Genomic DNA, 19332 nt, shown 5'->3' on the forward strand with positions numbered 1-19332 from the left:
TCTTTAAAACATTTTAATTAAACGTATTTAGAGGTGATGTCTTAACTCTAATGACGAGAAAAAAATCTGCAAGCCAGCTTTGTACAGAATTCATGGGGTATATCTTCTTATTTCAAGAAGGAAATACATGTCTTGCTCTAGGTTCTCCCTGAAGCAGGCCTGAGACAAGGAGGGGACACCAGGAAACACTTGGTAGGAGAAGCAGATACAGGAAACAGAGGAAGTTGCTACAAAGTGTCCTATCAAGGTGGGGGTAACTAGGGGAATGGGAGGCGAAAAGGAGAACTCAGTGTTATTCCAATTATAGAATGAGGGAGCTGGGGTCTTTATCCACCATCTCTCCATCCTCCACGGCTGACAGCTGCTTCTGTGGAAATTTTTCTTTTGCATTTCCAGCTCCCAGGGTCAGAAACAAGATGCCAGGAAGAGTCACAGGTATTCGCAGCAAGCCCTCTTTTAGGTTGTATACGAGTGTGTGTCTTTTCACATGTTTATGGGGCCAGGGGGGACATGAATGGGACATTGACAGCTCTGCCACAAAAAGAATGGGGACAGTCCTCCCTCCTCTGAAATCCTGTCCCAGCTCTACGGGTCTGAGCCATCTCCTCCGACTGAGCGCACACTTCTTTGTGTTGTTACGGAGGTAACAATTCTGTTTCACATTGATTCCTTCTCTCATAGACTATTGGTATGCTTTACCAGACCACTTCTTGCTCCCTTCAACTGGAACTTCTCACCATTGCCACTTCCTATTGCTCCTGTTGTGTCTTCCCTTCCCAAAGAGACCACACCTCTGTCATGGCTGGGAGGGCGGCTTACATGCTGTTTCATCTCCAACTACGTTCTGCATCCAGCCAGGCAAATGCCCCAGTTAGCCAATCTGAGTTTGGTTTGCTTGATTATTGGTGACAGAGTCAAGCCACAAGCCTTTGCATCACTCAACACATTTTCTATCTTAACACGCCCAGAGCCACAGAAGGAACCAGCGCCAGTCACTGGCTGCTGGCTAATGTCCAAGTAGTCAAGAGCATCCCCCTTACTAAAAAAACTTGGTTCCTAAGACCCCTTGTATTCTTACCAAGAATTCCAGAGTGTAATCAATTATCAATTAAGCCTCTATCCCACAAAAGGGTTTGCCATCCCAGTGGGAGGCATGTATTCTACGCTTGCTGATTTATACTGATAATTCTGTTTGTTAAGCTGGTACAGGAAAAATAATGTAACTCGTTCAGATGCCTCAATTTTTCTTAGCAGAGAAACAACCAAGGCTGTGATCTGCACAAGCTTCTATCTGGCTTATACTTTGAAACGTACCTTAAGATCAAAGTGGGCGATTTGAAGGGAGTGCAGGTAGTAAACACCATTAAGAATTTGTTTGAGAAATTCAGTTGCTTCCTCTTCAGTTAAAGATTCCTTTTCAGCTAAGAAGTCAAACAGCTCGCCACCTGCAACGCTGAGAACCCGGAAGCAGAGGTTATTGGTAACAATTCTGTTTCACATTGATTCCTTCTCTCATAGACTACTGGTGTGCTCAAACATCAGACAAGAAAACAGCATAAAGATTATGCTGAAACCACCAAGCATGGAGTCAGAATTCTCTGTGCAGGTTGTTGACAATTCTGCATTCGGACACATTTGTGCTTGAAAGCACCTGGGAACCATTTTCCTAAGGTTCTGTGTTCACAAATGAGAAGAGGGGCAGAGACGAAACGTTGTGAAGAAAATGTCAGTGTATCTTTAAAACATTTTAATTAAATGTATTTACAGGTGATGTCTCAACTCTAATGACAAGAAAAAATCTGCAAGCCAGCTTTGTACAGAATTCATAGTGTATATCTTCTTATTTCAATTAGAGAGTACCTGAAAATGTTGTAACCTGCATGTTTAATTAATTCTTTAAAATTCAAATTCACAATATATGGTCTGATAACGGTTTTTTCCTTCCTTGTTTAGTATTGGTTTGTATGTAAATACTAACACATTTATAAAAATCAATTTAGTAGCCTGGGAGCGATGGCTCACACCTGTAATCCCAGCACTTTGGGAGGCCAAGGTGGGCGGATCACAAAGTCAAGAGATTGAGACCATTCTGGCCAACACAGAGAAACCCTGTCTCTACTAAAAATACAAAAAAAATTAGCCGGGCATGGTGGCTCATGCCTATAGTCTCAGCTACTCGGAAGACTGTGACAGAATAATCGCTTGAACCCGGGAGGCAGAGGTTGCAGTGAGCTGAGATCGCACCACTGCACTTCAGCCTGGCGACAGAGAGAGACTTTCTCAAAAAAAAAAAAAAAAAATTTACAAAAAAAGCAAAATGTATGTGGTTGGTTGCAGATTTATTTAGTTTGTTTCTCTGTCCAGACTGTAAGTGGGTGGAGGGGAGTGGTCGGCACCTCCCACCCCAGCTATTGGCTACTGCTGTATGCCCCACTCCCCGCAGAGCCAGGCACACAGCAAGCACTCAAAACTTTATCAGGTGGATGGATGAACAAGCTCCCCTAAAAACTCCACGGTAGCGATGAATGGCAAATAACAGGGAAGTTTTAATAAGAGTTTTTATAAGTTAATCTTTATCAAGTTTAACCATATATTCACAACATAATAATTAAGTGCAATTATGCACAAACTGCTGTATTCATTATCTTTCTTAGGGCAACAGCGCTCCCTAAACATTATACCTTCCGCATCTACATCCATTCAGAGTAAGAAAATTGATGCTCATCAGATCAGATAAGAATGACAAAAAAGCTGTTTTCTTAAAAGTTTCAGATCCCACACGCCTTCACCCTCCAGGTGGGTGTTTTCTTTAGCATGATCTAGAGTCTGTGGGCATCAGAATTGTTTGAGGATGCTTTAAAAATGAAGAGTCTGAGCCTCACTTTCAATCCGCTGTGGGAGGGCTTCCAAGAATGGTGACCAGGAAACTCAGCATTTTTAACAAGCACCTGAAAAACTGAGACCATTTTCCCATGTCTTCATTCCACAGTCCTGCTGCCAGGCCGCCCAATGGTTTATGGGGACAGTGGAGTGACTCTCCTATCCCCAGGGGCCTGGCAGAGGTAGCTGCACCCTCCTGTGAACAGTCCACAAGCCTCCTCTATCCCCCAGGGGACACAGCAGAGCCTGGGCCCAGCCAGGATGCCCAGGAGTCCAAGCGAAAGGTGTCCTCCATGGACCCTGCCTCAGGAGTGGCCTTGCTCTTGGGAGATGCAGTCTGCCCCACCCTCTCCCCTCCCAGGTGCCCTTGGCCTCACAGGCCCCCCACTGTCTCCCCAGGGAACAAGGCAAGGCCTCCCGTTTCTCACTTTTGCATCTTATTCTTAAAACAAACAACAAGGGGAGAGAAAATCCTTCAACTATACAAGGGAAAAAGAAAAAGTGGGAGATTGTGAACCAACCCAACCCAAAGAAAGCTCTCCCATCGCCCCCGGGTCTCCAGCCCTGGCTTCTGTGCTCTCTGGGGCGCCCCGCACCACTGGAGCTGACTCAGGCACCGCGGCCATGTGGAGTGGAGAAGTCAAGTGCCTGCTGCATCCAGTGCAAGTCTTAACTTCTGCCATGAGCTCACCCTGAAACCCGGAAGGTTACCCCTTCTCTTGAGCCTCATTTCCCCAGAGGAGTCATAAGACCTCTTCCCTTGAAGGTGATGAGGATGAAAGGTACTAGACATGTGTAACTGCCAAGGCTGGCACGTGGGTAAGGTCCAGCTTGTGGGAACGAGTGTTGTTATAAAGAAGGCCACCGTCACCCCTGTAGCATATCGCTGCTTCCTCCAGGATCCACTATGAAAGCCCCTTCCTGCCCGCTCCTCCTCCTTAAACCGGCCCATGGTTAAGCTTAACCCCTGTGCTTCCCAGGAAGAAGGTGAGGGGAAGGAGTGACACTTCTGCTGTGAATGTGGTGCCCAGCCGCCGGCTTTCTCTCTGTGGCCCTCTTCAGGGCCTCCTGACCCCACCTCACTCACACCCTGCTTGTGTTGTCATAGAGTACGGAGACGCATTTTTCAGACAATGAGAAACATCTGGAGTTTGGCTGCCTGGTTGGGGTGAATCTTCCAGCACCCACACAGATGGCGCAGCCTGCTGGCCCTGAGTCCTTTCTGGGGGCTCCACTGTCCAGCGTTCTGGCAACCCCATGCTGCCCCGGCCTCAGGCTTTGCCCGCTCTTCTTTGGCCGGCTTTCTTTCCCTCCCTGCCAACCTAAGCTTTCTTCAGATCCACGATCTCCTTCTCCTGCCGGCTCTGTCTTCTGTGAGGCAAGATGGCATAAACGAGGGGACCATGGTTCAAATCCTGCCAGGGCCTCCAACCTCGCTGAGCCTCAGACTCCCCTTCTATAAAATAAAGGGTAAAACATCATAGCGTACGGAGTTGTCCTGAGGTTCCAGGACATGCAGAGACCCTTCTCAATCAATGCTGCTGTCTTTTTTCCCAGGTGGCTTCAAACCAGAAGTCCTCCCATGGCGGCAGGCGTGTGCGGGTGAGGGTTTCACAGCAGGCTCTTTGGGGTTGGGGTGGGCAGAGCCCATTCCTGAGGTGTCACATTCCCACCACGGCCGTCTCAAGCTCCCCACGTGAGATCAGGGACCGTGGAGTTGGGGAGGGGCGGGCACTGCAGCTGTGGCCCGGGTGAGCAAGGATTGACACAGAACTGCCGAGCAGCCACCTGGCCTGCCATGACGTTCCACATTTTTCTGAAGACGGTCTGACGGCATCTCATCCTCGTGCTCTTCTGCACTGTGATTGTGCCATCCTCCCTCAGGCAGTGGGCAGAATCTGGGCCTCCACCTCTTGAATCTGGGCAGGCCCCGTGACCACTCTGACCAATGGCACAAGTGATTCTGCCATCCCTGCTGTGGTTTTTCTGGGACTGGGGGCCTCCAGGTCCCACCTCCTGAAGCCCTCAGGTAAGATGCAAGAAGTATGATGATGCCAAACCACTGTGCCATGTGGAGAAACCCAGGAAGAAGAGATGTCCTTGGAGAACAAGGCCAAGGAGACCTGAGCAAGGAAGGCACCTTGGAAGGGGACCCTCCAGCCCAGCCGAGGCCACAGAGATCAGAGACTGTCCACTCAGCGACTGAGCAATGAGGGAACATCACAGGGCCTGCCAAACTTCTATCAATGGCAGATCCTAAACATTTTAGGCTTTGCCGGCCTTGGAGGCTGTCCCAACTACTCAACTCTGCTAATGTATCATGAAAGCAGCCACAGATGACATGTACATGATGGGTGTGGCTGTGCTCCAATAAAACTTTAGTTAAAAATAGGTTGCAACCTGGGTTTGGCCTATAAGCCATAACTTGCTGACCCCTGATATAAAGACTAGGTCATCTCAGCCCAACCTGGGGTAACTCTCAAGAGTCATTCTGGCCCCAGAACTCCCTGTTGGCCAACTGGGGCTGCCACTGAACGCATTCCTGCTCCCTTCTCCTCCTCTCCAAATCTTGATCCTAAATAAAGTTCTTAATAAACACCATGCACACTTTCCTCCATTTCAGAGTCTGCTTCCCAGGGAACCCAACCTACACCCTCACTGGGTCTGGAGTCGTTTTTTTACACAGTCAGAGAAGGCTGGAACATGGGCTTGTTTACGAGGCTCAGTCAACAGAGCTCAGGCTTGCCCTTCCCTGGCCTGGTCATCTCGTGCCTTATTCAGTATTTGTGTCCTCAGAAACTCAATTCCACAGGAGTAAGGACAGTGAATAACCCTGGAACCCCAAGAGTTAGGGACCCAGGAGTGCAAAGTGATAGTGCCTGATCAAGACTGGGAGAAGGAGAGTACTAGTTGATCCCCTCAGTTTTCATCACCGACCCTTCTCACAAGTCCCTGTTCAAATCTCAACTTGTTATGAAGCAGTCCATGTCACGGCTTGTCTAGGCAGCCAAGTCCTTCAGTCAGACATCAGAAAGCTTAGGAGAGACCCTATCCCACTAGGCAGGACTCATTAACTGATGCCCAGAAGGTCCTATGTATTCACTCCATCCCCTGCCATCCATACACATATACGTATACTCATCATACACATATACTCATCTTCCTTCATAGCTATGTATGTACATATCCCCTTTCATCCCTACACAGTCATCCCCCTTTATCCCTACATTGCCTTCATTTCTACATATGTACTCATATTCCTCCATCCTACATATGTACTCAATCTCCTTTATCCCTACATACTGATCAACCTTCATCCCTACATATATACTCATCCTCCTTCATCCCTACATGTATACTCATCTTCCTTTACTTCTATATATGTACTCATCCTCCTTCATTCCTACATATATATTCATCTTCCTTCATCCTACATATATACTCATCCTCCTTCATCCCTACATATATACTCATCCTTCTCATCTCTAGTGTATACTTATCTCCCTTCATTTCTACATATGTACTCATCCTTCATCCCTACGTATATACTGATCACCTTTCATTTCTATATATATATAAACTCATCCTCCTTCATCCCTACATGTATACTCATCTTCCTTCATTTCTACACATGTACTCATCATCCTTCATACCTACATATGTACTCATCCTCCTTCATCCCTACATATAAACTCATCCTCCTTCATCCCTACATGTATACCCATCTTCCTTCATCCCTACACATATACTGATCATCCTTCATTCCTATATATACTCATCACCCTTCATTCTTACATATACTCATCCTCCTTCATCCTTACATACACACTCATCTTCCTCCACCCCTACATGTATACCTATCTTCCTTCATTCCTACATATGCACCCATTCTCCTTCATCCATACATATGTATTCATCCTCCTTGTCCCTACATGTTTACTCATCTTCCTTCATTTCTACACATGTACGCATCCTCCTTCATTCCTACATATATACTGATCACCCTTCACTCCTATATATATACTGATCCTCCTTTATCACTACATATATACTCATCCTCCTTCATTCTACATACATACTCATACTTTCATCTCTACATACATACCCACCTTCCTTCAGTCCTACATACACACTAATTACCTTTCATCCCTACATATATACTCATCCTCCTTCATCCCTACATACATACTTATCCTCTTTCATCTCCACATATATACTCATCTTCCTTCATTTCTACATATATACTCATCTTCCTTCACGCCAATTCATGAAGGCAGATGTTTTTGCCACAAACTCTGCGTGTAAAATCCTCAGTAATTAATCAAAATAATTGAAACTAAATGATTTCGGCAAAGGTTTGGGAGCATGATAAGCAATGTTTGGTAATTTGTTTCCTGTTTGGCCCCCAAATCTCTGAAGGTAGAAAATGACTTGAGGGTTTTTCACATGCATGCTGAGAACCAGAACTCAAATGCTCACAATGCTGCTGAACAGCCGAATCTGGTTAATAAGGGAATCAGTCAAAAAACCTTGCACTTTTTCTCTTTGTTCCAAATTCCACAATTTGCTTAGGAGAAGGGAGGCTGATGGAAGGAGAGATGAGTAGTCTGTGCAGCAGATTTAGAAAGCAAGTTAACCTCCTTTATTAGGGCTTTGAGTCAGTGTTTTAAATTACGGCTTTATCAGGGAAATCGTGTGAAATGAATATTAATGAACATTTGCTGTTTTCACCAAGAGAGCTGGAAATACCATGGTTCTTTCTCCTCCTGCCGTGTCTTTTACTATCACCAAAGCCTCCCTAAAAGTTGGCATGACAGAAGGTATTTAGGACATGCCACAACATTAAAAACAAAGTGGGCCTTTTGAATAATGCAGGAGAAGGTATTGCAAGATTCCATTTTCTAAATTAACACATTCTGGAGGGTTCCTGACTTTTGCTAGGAATGGCCCAAAATGTAACAAGACTTAATTTGGGACCAGCTCTGGTTATCATTTAAGCTGCAGTGGACCCCTGTCTACATACTTATTACCCCATGAGGCCCATTTCAAGGCAAATATTAGGATTCTTCAGAGTAGAAGAAATCAGGCACCAAGTATGCTCCCCCAGGGCACACCTTCGAGGCGTGGCTCCTAGGTCACAAAGCCCTGGGAGGCAGAGGCGCCAGCTCCAATTCTGGCCTCAAGGGGTGGGTGACTGGAAGAGATGTAAGGAGGTCATATCACCTCTCTGGACCTCACCTTTGCTCTTTGTACAATGAGAGGGTTGAGTAACCAGGTTAAGTGGTTCTCTAACCTTAGTGCACACAACAATAATTTGGGGAATCTTTTTAATGCAATTTCCTAGTACCTACTTCCTGAGTGAGGCCCCAGAATCTATATTTTAACAAGACTCTGTTCATCCTGACGCAGAGATGACACACAGATAAGCTCATTTCTCAAGGTCCTTCCAGCTCTGGTATTTTGAGATCCTCTGATCTGTGTGCAGATGTGGCAGGGCCTCGGCTATGTTCCCACCATACTACCTTGTTTCTTGCAGACCCACAACTAAGGGGCATTTCCCAGCTCCTTGAATCCAGGACTACTTCTAGCCAGTAAAATACGGACCAAAATAGGCTGGGCATGGTGGCTCACACCTGTAATCCCAAAGTAATCCCAGCACTTTGGGAGGCCAAGGCAGGCGGATCATGAGGTCAGGAGATCGAGACCATCCTGCCTAACACGGTGAAACCCCGTCTCTACTAAAAAATACAAAAAAAAAAAAAAAAAAAATTAGCCGGGCGTGGTGGTGGGGGGCCTGTAGTCCCAGCTGCTTGGGAGGTTGCGGCAGGAGAATGGCCTGACCCCAGGAGGCGGAGGTTGCAGTGAGCCGAGATCACGCCAATGCACTCCAGCCTGGGCGACAAAGCGAGACTCCGTCTCAAAAAAACAAACAAACAAACAACAAAAAAAAAAAATGATGTGTGCCATTTCAGATGCAGTCCAAAACATCCGATGTGATCCCCCACCCATACTCTCTTCTCTCTCTTTGGCCACCAGAACACAGGTGACCCAGCACAGGACTCCAAGAAGGATCGTGGGCAGGCAGAAGGAACGTGGACCCTGGAGTCACTGCCTGAAGGAGGTCATCAACCTATCCTATCTGCATGAGACTTTGAGTGGGTGAGAGACGAATCCTATTATGTTAAGCTACCAGATTCTGTGGTTGTCTTCTGTCTGCTTTAAATATACAACTATTTAATCAGAAGTAATAATGTAATACATTTTATAAATTAAAAGACAGTGACCAATGCAAAGCACAGATCATGCTATTATTATGGTTATCTATTGCTGTGTAACAAATCTCCCCAGAATGTTAGGCTTTAACCATGACAATCATATTATGGGTTGGAAATTCAGGAAGAGTTGGCTGGGCAGTTGTGGTTTAGGGTGTGTCATGGGGTTACAATCAGACAATGGCTGAAGCTGAAACGGCAGGGGCACTGGAGCAGCTGGGGGCTGTCTGGGCACCTATCTCCTTGTAGTCTCATGTCTCTGGGTGGTCTCTCCATCTGGGCTAGTTTGGGCTCCCTCATAGCACACTGGCCTTAAGACAAATGGACCATTCATGGGCAGGTCAGGGTTCCAGAGCAAGTGTCCCAGCAAGCAGGTGGATGCTGCCTCAGAAGTCACACAGCATCAAAAGGGTCCAGACCTGAGGGAGGAGGGATTTAGAATCCAGCTCCTGAAGGGGGATTTCAGGTGTTTGGTCCTACAGGTAGGACAGCAAGTAACGATGAAGCCATCTTTGAAAAATATAATGTCACACTGACTATGAGAGCGGAACTAAAATTTTCAATTTTATTTCATCCTAAATGTATACTTTAACAGGGTTAGGTCCAGGCATGGTGGTTCACACCTATAAACCCAACACTTTGGGAGGCCAAGGTGGGATCGCTTGAGGCCACGAGTTTGAGACCAGCCTGGGCAACACAGTGGGACTCCCATCTCTACATAACATTTTAAAAATAATAAATAAAAATAAAATAATAAAAATAATAATAAAAAAATAAAAAAGTAAAAGGGTTAGGTACAGGTAGTGTATTAGTTTGCCGGGGCTACACTAACAAAGTAGCACAAATTGGGTGGCTTAAAATGACAGAATTTCTTGCCTCAGTTCTAGAGGTTACAAGTCCAAACTCAAGGTGTCTACAGAGCCAAGCTCCCTCTAAAGCTTGGTGGGGAATCCCTTCTGGTCGCTTCCCAGCTTCCGGGGCTTTGCCAGCAATCTCCGTGCTCCTGGGCTTACAGGTGAGCACTCCTGTCCCCGCCTGCACCTGGCGCTTCCCCTGAGTCTCTCCCTGTAGGCTGCCCTCTGCACACATCTGTGTCTGCATCCACACTCCCCCTTTATGAGAACAGCAGTCATATGGGATTAGAGCCCGCCCAAGCGCCCTCATTTTAACTTGGTCATGTAACCAATGAGAAGAATGATCTTCTCTTTCCAAAGATCACACATTCTGAGGTTCTGTAGGTTACGACTTCAACAAAATTTTTTGTGGGGGAGTATCCAATCTAACCCATAATAAGTAATAACTCCTCACAAGCTGCAAGCAAAATATTACAGGTTGGCTAAAGCAATTCAGGAAATAAAGAGAAGCAAGGAAAGGGGAAGATAATTAGAATCCACTGAAGTGTTTTCTTAGTCTTGCATTTGGATTCTCCTGTGAAGGAAGGGCTCATTCAGGTACTGCTATAACAATGTTTTCATTCAGGTCAGAAAAATATGGGTGAGAAATATATATCTGGGGCTCTCTTTGAGGCATAAGGAATTCCCCAAGCATTTTAAGATGATTCCTCCTTTACCGTAACTATCCTGGTGTATACGGCATGAAGGAGTGAGGTGGTCCCAACTACCTCTTGGCTGTGCCTCTAACTAAACCAAGAACAGAAACTCAATGCTCCACCATCATCACTGTGTTGAATGTTCTTTCCTGTTAACTTAGGGGAAGCCTTGAAGGGTGTTCACACGCTCACCTCTCACGCTCTAATTTCAGTTCCTGGGGTCGCTGGAGGACTCTGCTGAATGAAAACTGAAGCTGAGACACAGGAAGGGAAAGAAGGAACACAGGGCATTCACTTTCTGCATCTGTCAAACAGGAGTGAATTTAAGGTTGGAAACAGATTCAGGGGGTCGGAGACATGTTTTGCTTCTATGCTCTGTTTCCCTCAAATTAAATCAATCTTATCAACGAAGTTTCTAACCTTAAGGCCTCCCCTGAATTAGCCCTACCTTCTTTAAATCCAAAATGCAAGCTGTATCTGAAAATACATGTTCTGTCTGTTTTCACCTCAAATTCAAGTTCAAGTAACAACTTAAAAGGAGCTGCACGGATTCTCACAGAACAGCATGCACGCCTGGCACTCAAAGTTCATGGGGGAGGGGATCTTTCCTTTTACCTAGGGAGGTCGTGTGAAAGCAGGAAGGAGCCTCCTGAACAAATTCCTAAGAACATGGCTCAAGGGTTCAGAGGCACTGCAGGCAGTAGCCTGGTTTGCATTGGGATCTGTGTCCTCAGAGAGGTTAAGTTACTTTCAGAGGCACAGTTTCCATGTCTGTAAAATGAGGATATTAGTTCCTACGGTTCTAATGGGACTGATGAAGAGAACATGGCTAGGATATGAGCATCTGGCACATGGCAATGGTGCCAATATTCCCTGCAGCAATCCTTGGCCTGAACTCCTTAGAGCCATAGGAGAGAGAACACCTTGAAGCTCCTGTGGGTGTCTCTTGCCCAGGTCCTAGGTTTACAGTGTGGGACTCCAATATGGACCTCACGCTAATGACAGAATAGGGCCTGAACTCCTGTGGTTGAGAGTAGGGTTTTGCTGAAACAGATGGACATTCCTGGGGCCAAAAATCTGGGGAAGAGGTTGGCTCTTAGACACGAAATAGGAAAGCTGGAAGGTGGACCACGGTTGCATGGGAGAGGGAACACTCTGTCTGCATCTTTCCTTTGGGTCTAGACACAGTGGAGTTTAGACATTCCTGAGAGCAGCCAGGGGGGCAAGGGGAGAGCGAGCAAGCAGAGCAGGTGGGTGGCCAGGCTGAGCAGGGAGGAGGTGTTGGCCATTCCAAGCTTGGCACAAGAACCCTGAGATTTATAAGCAACACCGCCAACTTACTGTGACTCTATTTTCCTCCTGTCATTCTCAGCTCTCAGTAAAGTCTTATTTAAAATTCTTCAGTTGTCCCAGCTGTGCAACAATAAATTAAGCAAAAACCATTTTCCTGCTTAGGCGAGTGTCAAGGGGACCTGAGGCCAGGATGGAAGTCATACATATTATGAGAGAGGACCCTCAGGAGCAAGGTCAACCTCATGGGCTGAGGCAACCACACCCAGACACCCCTCTCCATGTGGGCGCCTCCCCACGGCCAACCTGCTGGGTCTGAACTTGCTGAGGAAGATGGTAGGTTCCTTTACAGCCATGGTTCTGTTTGGAAAGAACTGAATTTTGGCTCGGTCTCTTACAAATATAGTGACCTTTAGAAAAAGTTAAACCTCCATCTATAACACTGAAGCCGCTTCTGAACACCTCCTCTCCTCCCCAATACTGGCTCTCCCCCTCCCTACCTCCCCAAAAGCATGCACTGCCATGAGTATGGTGGATAGCCCTCCAGAACTTTTTCTATGAAAAGTCTATGTACCATATGGCATGGTTTTATTTACATTTTAAGAACATAAATGACAACAGAGTCTATGCATCAATCTGCAATTTGCTATTCCACCTCAGCAATATCCATTGCTATCAATCTCTTGCATCCTTGTCATTGTAGCCTAATGTTCACCCGAAGGTCCACATAAGAGTTTATTTAGTCCTTTCCTAACTGATGGTCTTTATGTCCATTCCAAATTTTCACTATCACAAACCAGAAGGCAATGATTCCCTGTGCATCTGACTACTCTGAGGATGTGACAGGTTTTCTAAGCTCCAGGATACCTAGTTCACTTTGGAATTTCTGGGTCAAGGTAATGCTCAGTTGCAGGCTGTGCTGCATAACCTTATATTCCTCCAGCAGCAGTTCATGAAGTTGCTTTGGCTTCATGTCCTCACTTGCTTGGATTTTTTTTTTTTTTTTTTTTAAAGAGACAGAGTTTTCCTCTTGTTGCCCAGGCTGGAGTGCAGTGGTATGATCTTGGCTTACTGCAACCTCCACCTTCCGGGTTCAAGTGATTCTCCTGCCTCAGCCTCCTGAGTAGCTGGGATTACAGGCGTGCGCTGCCACACCCAGCTAATTTTTGTGTTTAGTACAGACAGGGTTTCACCATATTGGTCAGGCTGATCCAAACTCCTGACCTCAGGTGATCCGCCCACCTTGGCCTCCCAAAGTGCTGGGATTACAGGTGTGCGCCACCACACTCAGCTAATTTTTGTGTTTAGCAGAGACAGGGTTTCACCGCGTTGGTCAGACAGATCTCAAACTCCTGACCGCAGGTGATCCGCCCACCTAGGCCTCCCAAAGTGCTGGGATTACAGGCGTGTGCCACCACGTCCGGCCCTTGCATAGTATTATTTTTGCCAGTCGAATAAGTGGAAAACATGAACCAATGTTTTATCATATACTTCCCTGCTTAGTAGCAAGATTGGTCATCTCTCATGTTTAGTAGCTGTTTGTACTTGAGTGGGTATAAACTGTGTGTCCACATCCTTTGCCCATTTTCTCACTGAACCATCATAGTCATTAACTTTAATCGATTGATGGGTGCTCCATACATATTCTGGATACTGCGTCTTGATCTCACATATTCTAAATGTTTTCTCTCAATCTGTTATTCGCCTTCTAACTTTGCTTAAAGTGATGTTTTGTTAAACGGATGTTTTAAATTTGAATGTAGTCAAACTTATCAATCTGTTTGCAGAAATCAAGATTTTCTAAACTAAATGTGAGAACAATAAACTAGCATGTAGAATTTAGCAGCTGTGTGGCCCAGGGCAAAGTACTTCATCTTTCTGGGCTTGTGGATGTTAACCATGGCTACCTGTGGCCCGAGAGCAGCGATGGCATCTCACAGAAGTCTTCCCCAGCACTACTGTCCCTCCCCAAGACCCTGCAAGTCTCTGCACTGGGAGCTGCTCAAGAGCAGCATTACATACTCATGATCACCTGAGCCCATCACAGCGGAAGCTGGAGCTCCCGAGAGAGCTGACCGTGTGCATCTCCTTCCGACTCCGCATTTAGTGCTACTATGCTGGCAGCTGGAGACTGGCCATGTGGGAGCATTTATACCACAGAAATAGGCAAACATTACCAACCAAGGCTCTCTCCCCTGGGGAGCCTGTTGTTAGAGCTTTACCAGCACACCACCAACCTATAGTGTCCACGGCATAGCATCTGCCTGCATGGCTTTCAGCTCAAAGCTGCTGTTCCTGCTGACGGACAACTCTAGTTAGAAAATTCTTTCTTAGAGCGACCCGAGATCTACCTCTGGTCACATAGGTGCTAGTTCTGCCTTCTGGGACAGCAATTCACAAGCTGTTTCTGTGAGAGGCTTGCTGGGCCATCCACTCTCTCTCTGCATCTGTTCAACTGTGCTATGTATTCTATTTTGCTTTCATTCTTCCACCATCTGAAAACGTAAAAACATTTTCATTTTCTTCTTAAGGACTGCACATATGCAGGTGACAGTCTCGGGCCCACCGGCTGTAGTTTGTCAACTACTCAAGAACAATGGAGGCCACAGAACACCAGCTGTGCTGTGACCTGCACAGTCAGCCTCCCACATCCGAAGATGGTTACAATATGCTCCCTGGGTGTTTTCTTCCCAAGCCTAGGGTCCTGCCAATGTTGCTCTTAAAGTCAATTCCAAATAAAGGTGATTTAGTAATGCTTAGAGAATCCACTTCAATGGGCCTCTGGAGCTTTGGTGGGCATTGATGCTACAGGTACAGTTGATGGCAAAAAATGGACACAGAAAGCTGACCCAAGGTCAGTCAGGTGCTCTGGCCAACTCAGGACTGTCACGGGATCTGGAAGAAAGCAGGGGATGGGGTACTGTCCACTTGCTGACTGAGTGATCCGGGGGAAGACACTTAACATTTCTGCACCTCTGGTAGAATAAAGATGGCTGTAAACTCTTTGCACCACCCATTGAGAGCTGTGGTTTCTTTTGCTGCATCGCCTTGAATCTGAGCAAGCTCTGTGTCTGCTCGACAAATAGAATCTGAAAGAAGTGATGCTGTGCCAGTTTCCAGGCCCAGGTCTTAAGAGACTGGCAACTTCCATGCCCTGTTTTGGAGGACCTGCCCTTAGGTCTCAGCTGCCATGCTGTGGGAGAGCCCAACTAGCACCGTGGAGGAGCACAGGTGGAGTGGAACCAACAGCCCTGACTGAACTCGCGGCTGACAGCCAGCACTACCTTGTCAGTCATGTGAGGGGACATCTTGGAAGGGGGTCCCCTCTGAATGCTCCGCAGCATGTCAGGGGCCATGTAAGTAGGAAATCCTCTAGCCCCAGGCATCCGCTCCAGCCGTGGCTGCAAGGAGTAGGGAAAAGCTGTCCCTGCTGAGCCTTGTCCTAATTTCAGATTTGTGATCAAAACAAATGACTGTGGCCACTTCACATCAAGAAGCTTTGAAGTGCTTTCTTTTGTAGCAATAGAATCTCAGAACCCTGCCTCCTTGGGCTTTTGTGAGGATTAAATGACACGATGTATATAATACACCCTGCATATAAAAAGTGCTCAGTGAATGGCAATTATCAGCATTCGGAAAAAATAAAGCTGCCTGAGTTCCCCTCCCAGTCCAGGAACAAAGTGTTACCTCCTATCTGAGGGGTTTTGCTCCTCAGGCCCAGCTTTCTACATTGATGGATGGTTTTTCACCGTCTCTACATTAAATGAGATCAAATGAAAGGCGCTTATGAGCAAGAGCATGGCACATGGTCCTTGTGTAGGAAATGTTAGCTTGATCCCTTGCACAATCCCTTCCCCTCAGGAACCCAGAACCTTTCATAAAAACCATCTTGTCTTACATCTCCACCCCCAACCCACCCTCTAGCCCACAGTGTCACCACTGCACCCAGTCCCCAGTGTCTCCTAAAACTAACAGGCAATTTTATTCCAGTTCCTTTGTGTCCTGCTTGATCATGGGGACAGTCACTACCAGCACAGAAAACCTTATGTTTCAGGGATGTATGCCTCGCACATGAGGGACCAAACTGTTAGCTATGCCGACTGTGCCAAGAAAAGAAATCCACATTTGGAAATACTTTGGGATCCCCAAAAGGTCTCTAGCCTCAAAAACGTGGTCTTCCAAAGGCATGAAAGACTAATCTGTGAAGCTGCATTAAGGTCCAGCCTGTGTGGAAAAGGAAGATTTTTAAGGTAATCACTTCCACTCATAAATGAAAAAAGCAAAACCGTGACTTTCTTTCAGCATCCAAGATGGAAACAGAATGCTGGATTGGTGAAAAGAAAATGCACCACGATTTATTAACACCAGCAGGCCCGGGAAGACGTGGGGCCAGACCTCTTTACTCAGCTGTTAAGAAGGTGGAAGTCATTACCAGCACAGCATAACAAACAATTGTGTTTTCAAGTCCTACTGGGCCCCTTATATGATTACCCAACCCACTGACTCAAACGATGGCATGCTCAAATTCAGGGCCAAATGATCGAGTGGCAGTTTGCTGAGGTGTGGATTTTCAAACAGGAGGCTGCAGTTCTCAGCTTGACATGGAATTTTTTAAAAGTCCTATTATGTATTTATTTTTTTGAGAGACGGAGTCTCATTGTGCTGCCCATGCTGGAGTGCAGTGGTGCAATCTCGGCTCACTGCAACCTCCACCTCTCAGGTTCTAGCAATTCTCCTGCCTCAACCTCCCGAGTAGCTGGGACTACAGGCGCGCCCCACCACGCCTGGCTAATTTTTTGTATTTTAGTAGGGACGGGGTTTCACCATGTTGCCCAGGCTGGTCTTAAACCCCTGAACTCAGGCAATCCACCTGCCTCGGCCTCCCAAAGTGCTAGGATTACAGGCGTGAGCCATAGCGCCCAGCTTATTTTTTTCTTAAATTGAGGAAGCATTATGTGGAATATAAGGAGGCATTTATAAAACAAGGCAACAAACCAAAAACAATCTTTTTTTCTCTCTTCCCCTTTCAGGGAAGAGAATCTACCCTCCTTCTACCCACTGAATATATCAAAATGACTGGAGTTCTTGAAAATGTGCTCTTGGTTCAGAGACTTGGTTTATGAGAGACAACCTTCAGGAGAGGACAACCTTGAGTGCTGTTTTGGGAGGTACTGGAGCCTGCTGCTCAGGCAGCAGGGTGACACTCACACCCTGCAGGGTGTCTGGTGTAGGAGGTTGTCACACCTACGAAGGATTCACAGAAACCATAGCCTCCTACCCCAACACTGGGCACTGGCTCAGGTTCTGATTCTCTGCTTGAATGTTTGCTTCCACAGGGGATAGGGAGCGAGGGGGCACGGGAAAGAGAAATGGATGGGGGAGGTACCATAAAAATACTCCAAAGAGATGAAATCAGAATTTGTTAAAAGTTCCCAGAGACCTCTTAGAAATGAAAATGGTGGAGGCCATCAACTCAGAGAAATTAAAAAAAAAAAAAAAAAAAGTGCAAGTCAGCAAGCACGAAAGCCATTCTAGAATGGTGGCTCTATGTGCATCCCAAGTCATTCCTTGAGTCCAAAGGATGCCCTTGGAGAGAGGTGGTCATGTGTGAAAAAGGGCTCTGAGGCTGCCGAGGCGCTACCGAGTCCAGCTTGGTATGACGTGGGGCAACTGCGGACTGCCGGATTGGTGATGAGAGGCTGAGGGTCTAGAGTCACCCAGGCCACTGTTCCAACAGGCAGGAGAGGGTAGAGAGGGTTGCTCAACAGTGTCCACTTCAGGTGAAATTAAAAACGAATTCAGATGAGAAACTCTTAGCATGAGAAAAAAAAGCCCAGAGTCAGAGTGAATCCTTAGCTGCCTGCATCAGGAATGCAATTGATTTCAAACCCAAAGCAAGAGGCAGACCCCCTAATGTTCAACATCCAAAGAACTGCAGACCACAGACCACCCTGAGCTCTAGATTTCAAGAGAAACACAGAGTCTGGCAAATACTCAGAAAATGGTACACCAACAACGGAAGTGATACACACAAGGAAGATGATGAAGACTGTTTCCTTACTGGGAAGGTCAGGGAGGCCGGGAGATGTGGAAATGCTTACTGCAAATGGCTCCAGCAATGCAGGGAATCTGCACTAGGTGGTGCAGATAGGAAGCCCACCAGCCTCTGGGCATGGAGTCCCCCAGTGCAAAGGCCGAGTCTGATAACTGGGTCGCTGTGAACCGGATGTGGGTGTGTACAGGCACAGGCCTCTCCCCACACCTTCGGGTGTCGCATGCGGCCCTGGGGTAAGCAGCTGGACCTTCTGGGTGATCATCTACAGCCACAGACAACCTCAGCCATTGACCCCAGTGCTCAAAGTAAGTGGTCATGACCAATGCATGTTGTCCCAGGGGAGGAAAGGGAGGGAATCCTTGCTCTAGGGAATACTTGGAGGAGGGAGGGTAGAGAGGAAAGTGCCTGAGAGACAAACTATAGCTCCATCCTCCAGTGGGCACATGGAGATTCCCGGGCTGGAACTAAAGAAAGTGCTCAGGCACAGAAAAACAAGACACTTCACAGCCAGAGTGGCCGCAGCACATGCCAAGTCTCTGGTTGCTTTAATGGCTTCAGCCCAGGCTTTGGAGACCCACAGAAATAATTAGGCCAATCAAAAGTGGGGCAAACGGAAAAGCAGGGGCCGCCAGGCATCTCTTCAGCCTGGGTAATGACAACTGGCACTAGAACAAAAGGCCGGCCGGAGTAAACGAAGCAGGGACAGCCATAGATGGGGTTTGTCTCCAAAATCAATCTGCCTGGGCTAGCTGAAAACAAGGGAAGGCTATTATCCGGGGAAGCACAGACCACCAACTCCTCTACCTCCTCCTCCTCTTCCTTCTCCTCCCTGTCCGCCTCCTCCTCCTCCCTATCCTCCTCCTGGTCCCCCTCCTCCTTCTCTTTCTCCTCCTTGACTGGGCTTAATTCTCCCTGCCCTTTCATGACCTGGAAATCCCAGGACAGAAGACCACCAGCCCATCAGAGGCACACAGCTGATCTGAAGGATGTGCTGCCTGTTCCTTAGCCACCTTGAGACGTGGAGAGCTGCAATTTTATGAGGCATAGAGCAGAGCGATTCTTCCCTTAGTCCGAGGAGGGGGAAGAAGGGTTTGAGGATGAGGAAGCAATGGAAAACGGGAAAGATCTGGAATTCACTCAGCAGGTGGTAAGGCTGTCACTTGTTTTCTATCCCACTTTCCCTCTCTGAGCTCTAAAAAACCCGGCCCTGAGAGGAGAGGGAATCAGAGACCAAGGAGCGGCACGAGCAGAGGGTCTCCACCACCCACCTGGGGAGAGGGGCAGGG

General features: G+C 47.0%; 1 protein-coding gene across 6 annotated transcripts in view; it reads right to left on the minus strand.

Annotated features, from left to right (window-relative positions):
• The window catches only part of DAPK1 (death associated protein kinase 1), a 214435-nt gene that overhangs the window by 70213 nt on the left and 124890 nt on the right, over positions 1-19332 (minus strand). For all 6 annotated transcript variants that reach the window (XM_033236896.1, XM_033236900.1, XM_033236895.1 and 3 more), the window contains exon 4: positions 1315-1453. In XM_033236896.1, coding sequence (XP_033092787.1) covers positions 1315-1453 — 139 coding nt within the window. The remainder of the gene's footprint in view (positions 1-1314; positions 1454-19332) is intronic.

Source organism: Trachypithecus francoisi, unplaced genomic scaffold, assembly GCF_009764315.1.
Source record: "Trachypithecus francoisi isolate TF-2019V2 unplaced genomic scaffold, Tfra_2.0 Lachesis_group16, whole genome shotgun sequence".
Classification (NCBI taxonomy): Eukaryota; Metazoa; Chordata; class Mammalia; order Primates; family Cercopithecidae; genus Trachypithecus; species Trachypithecus francoisi.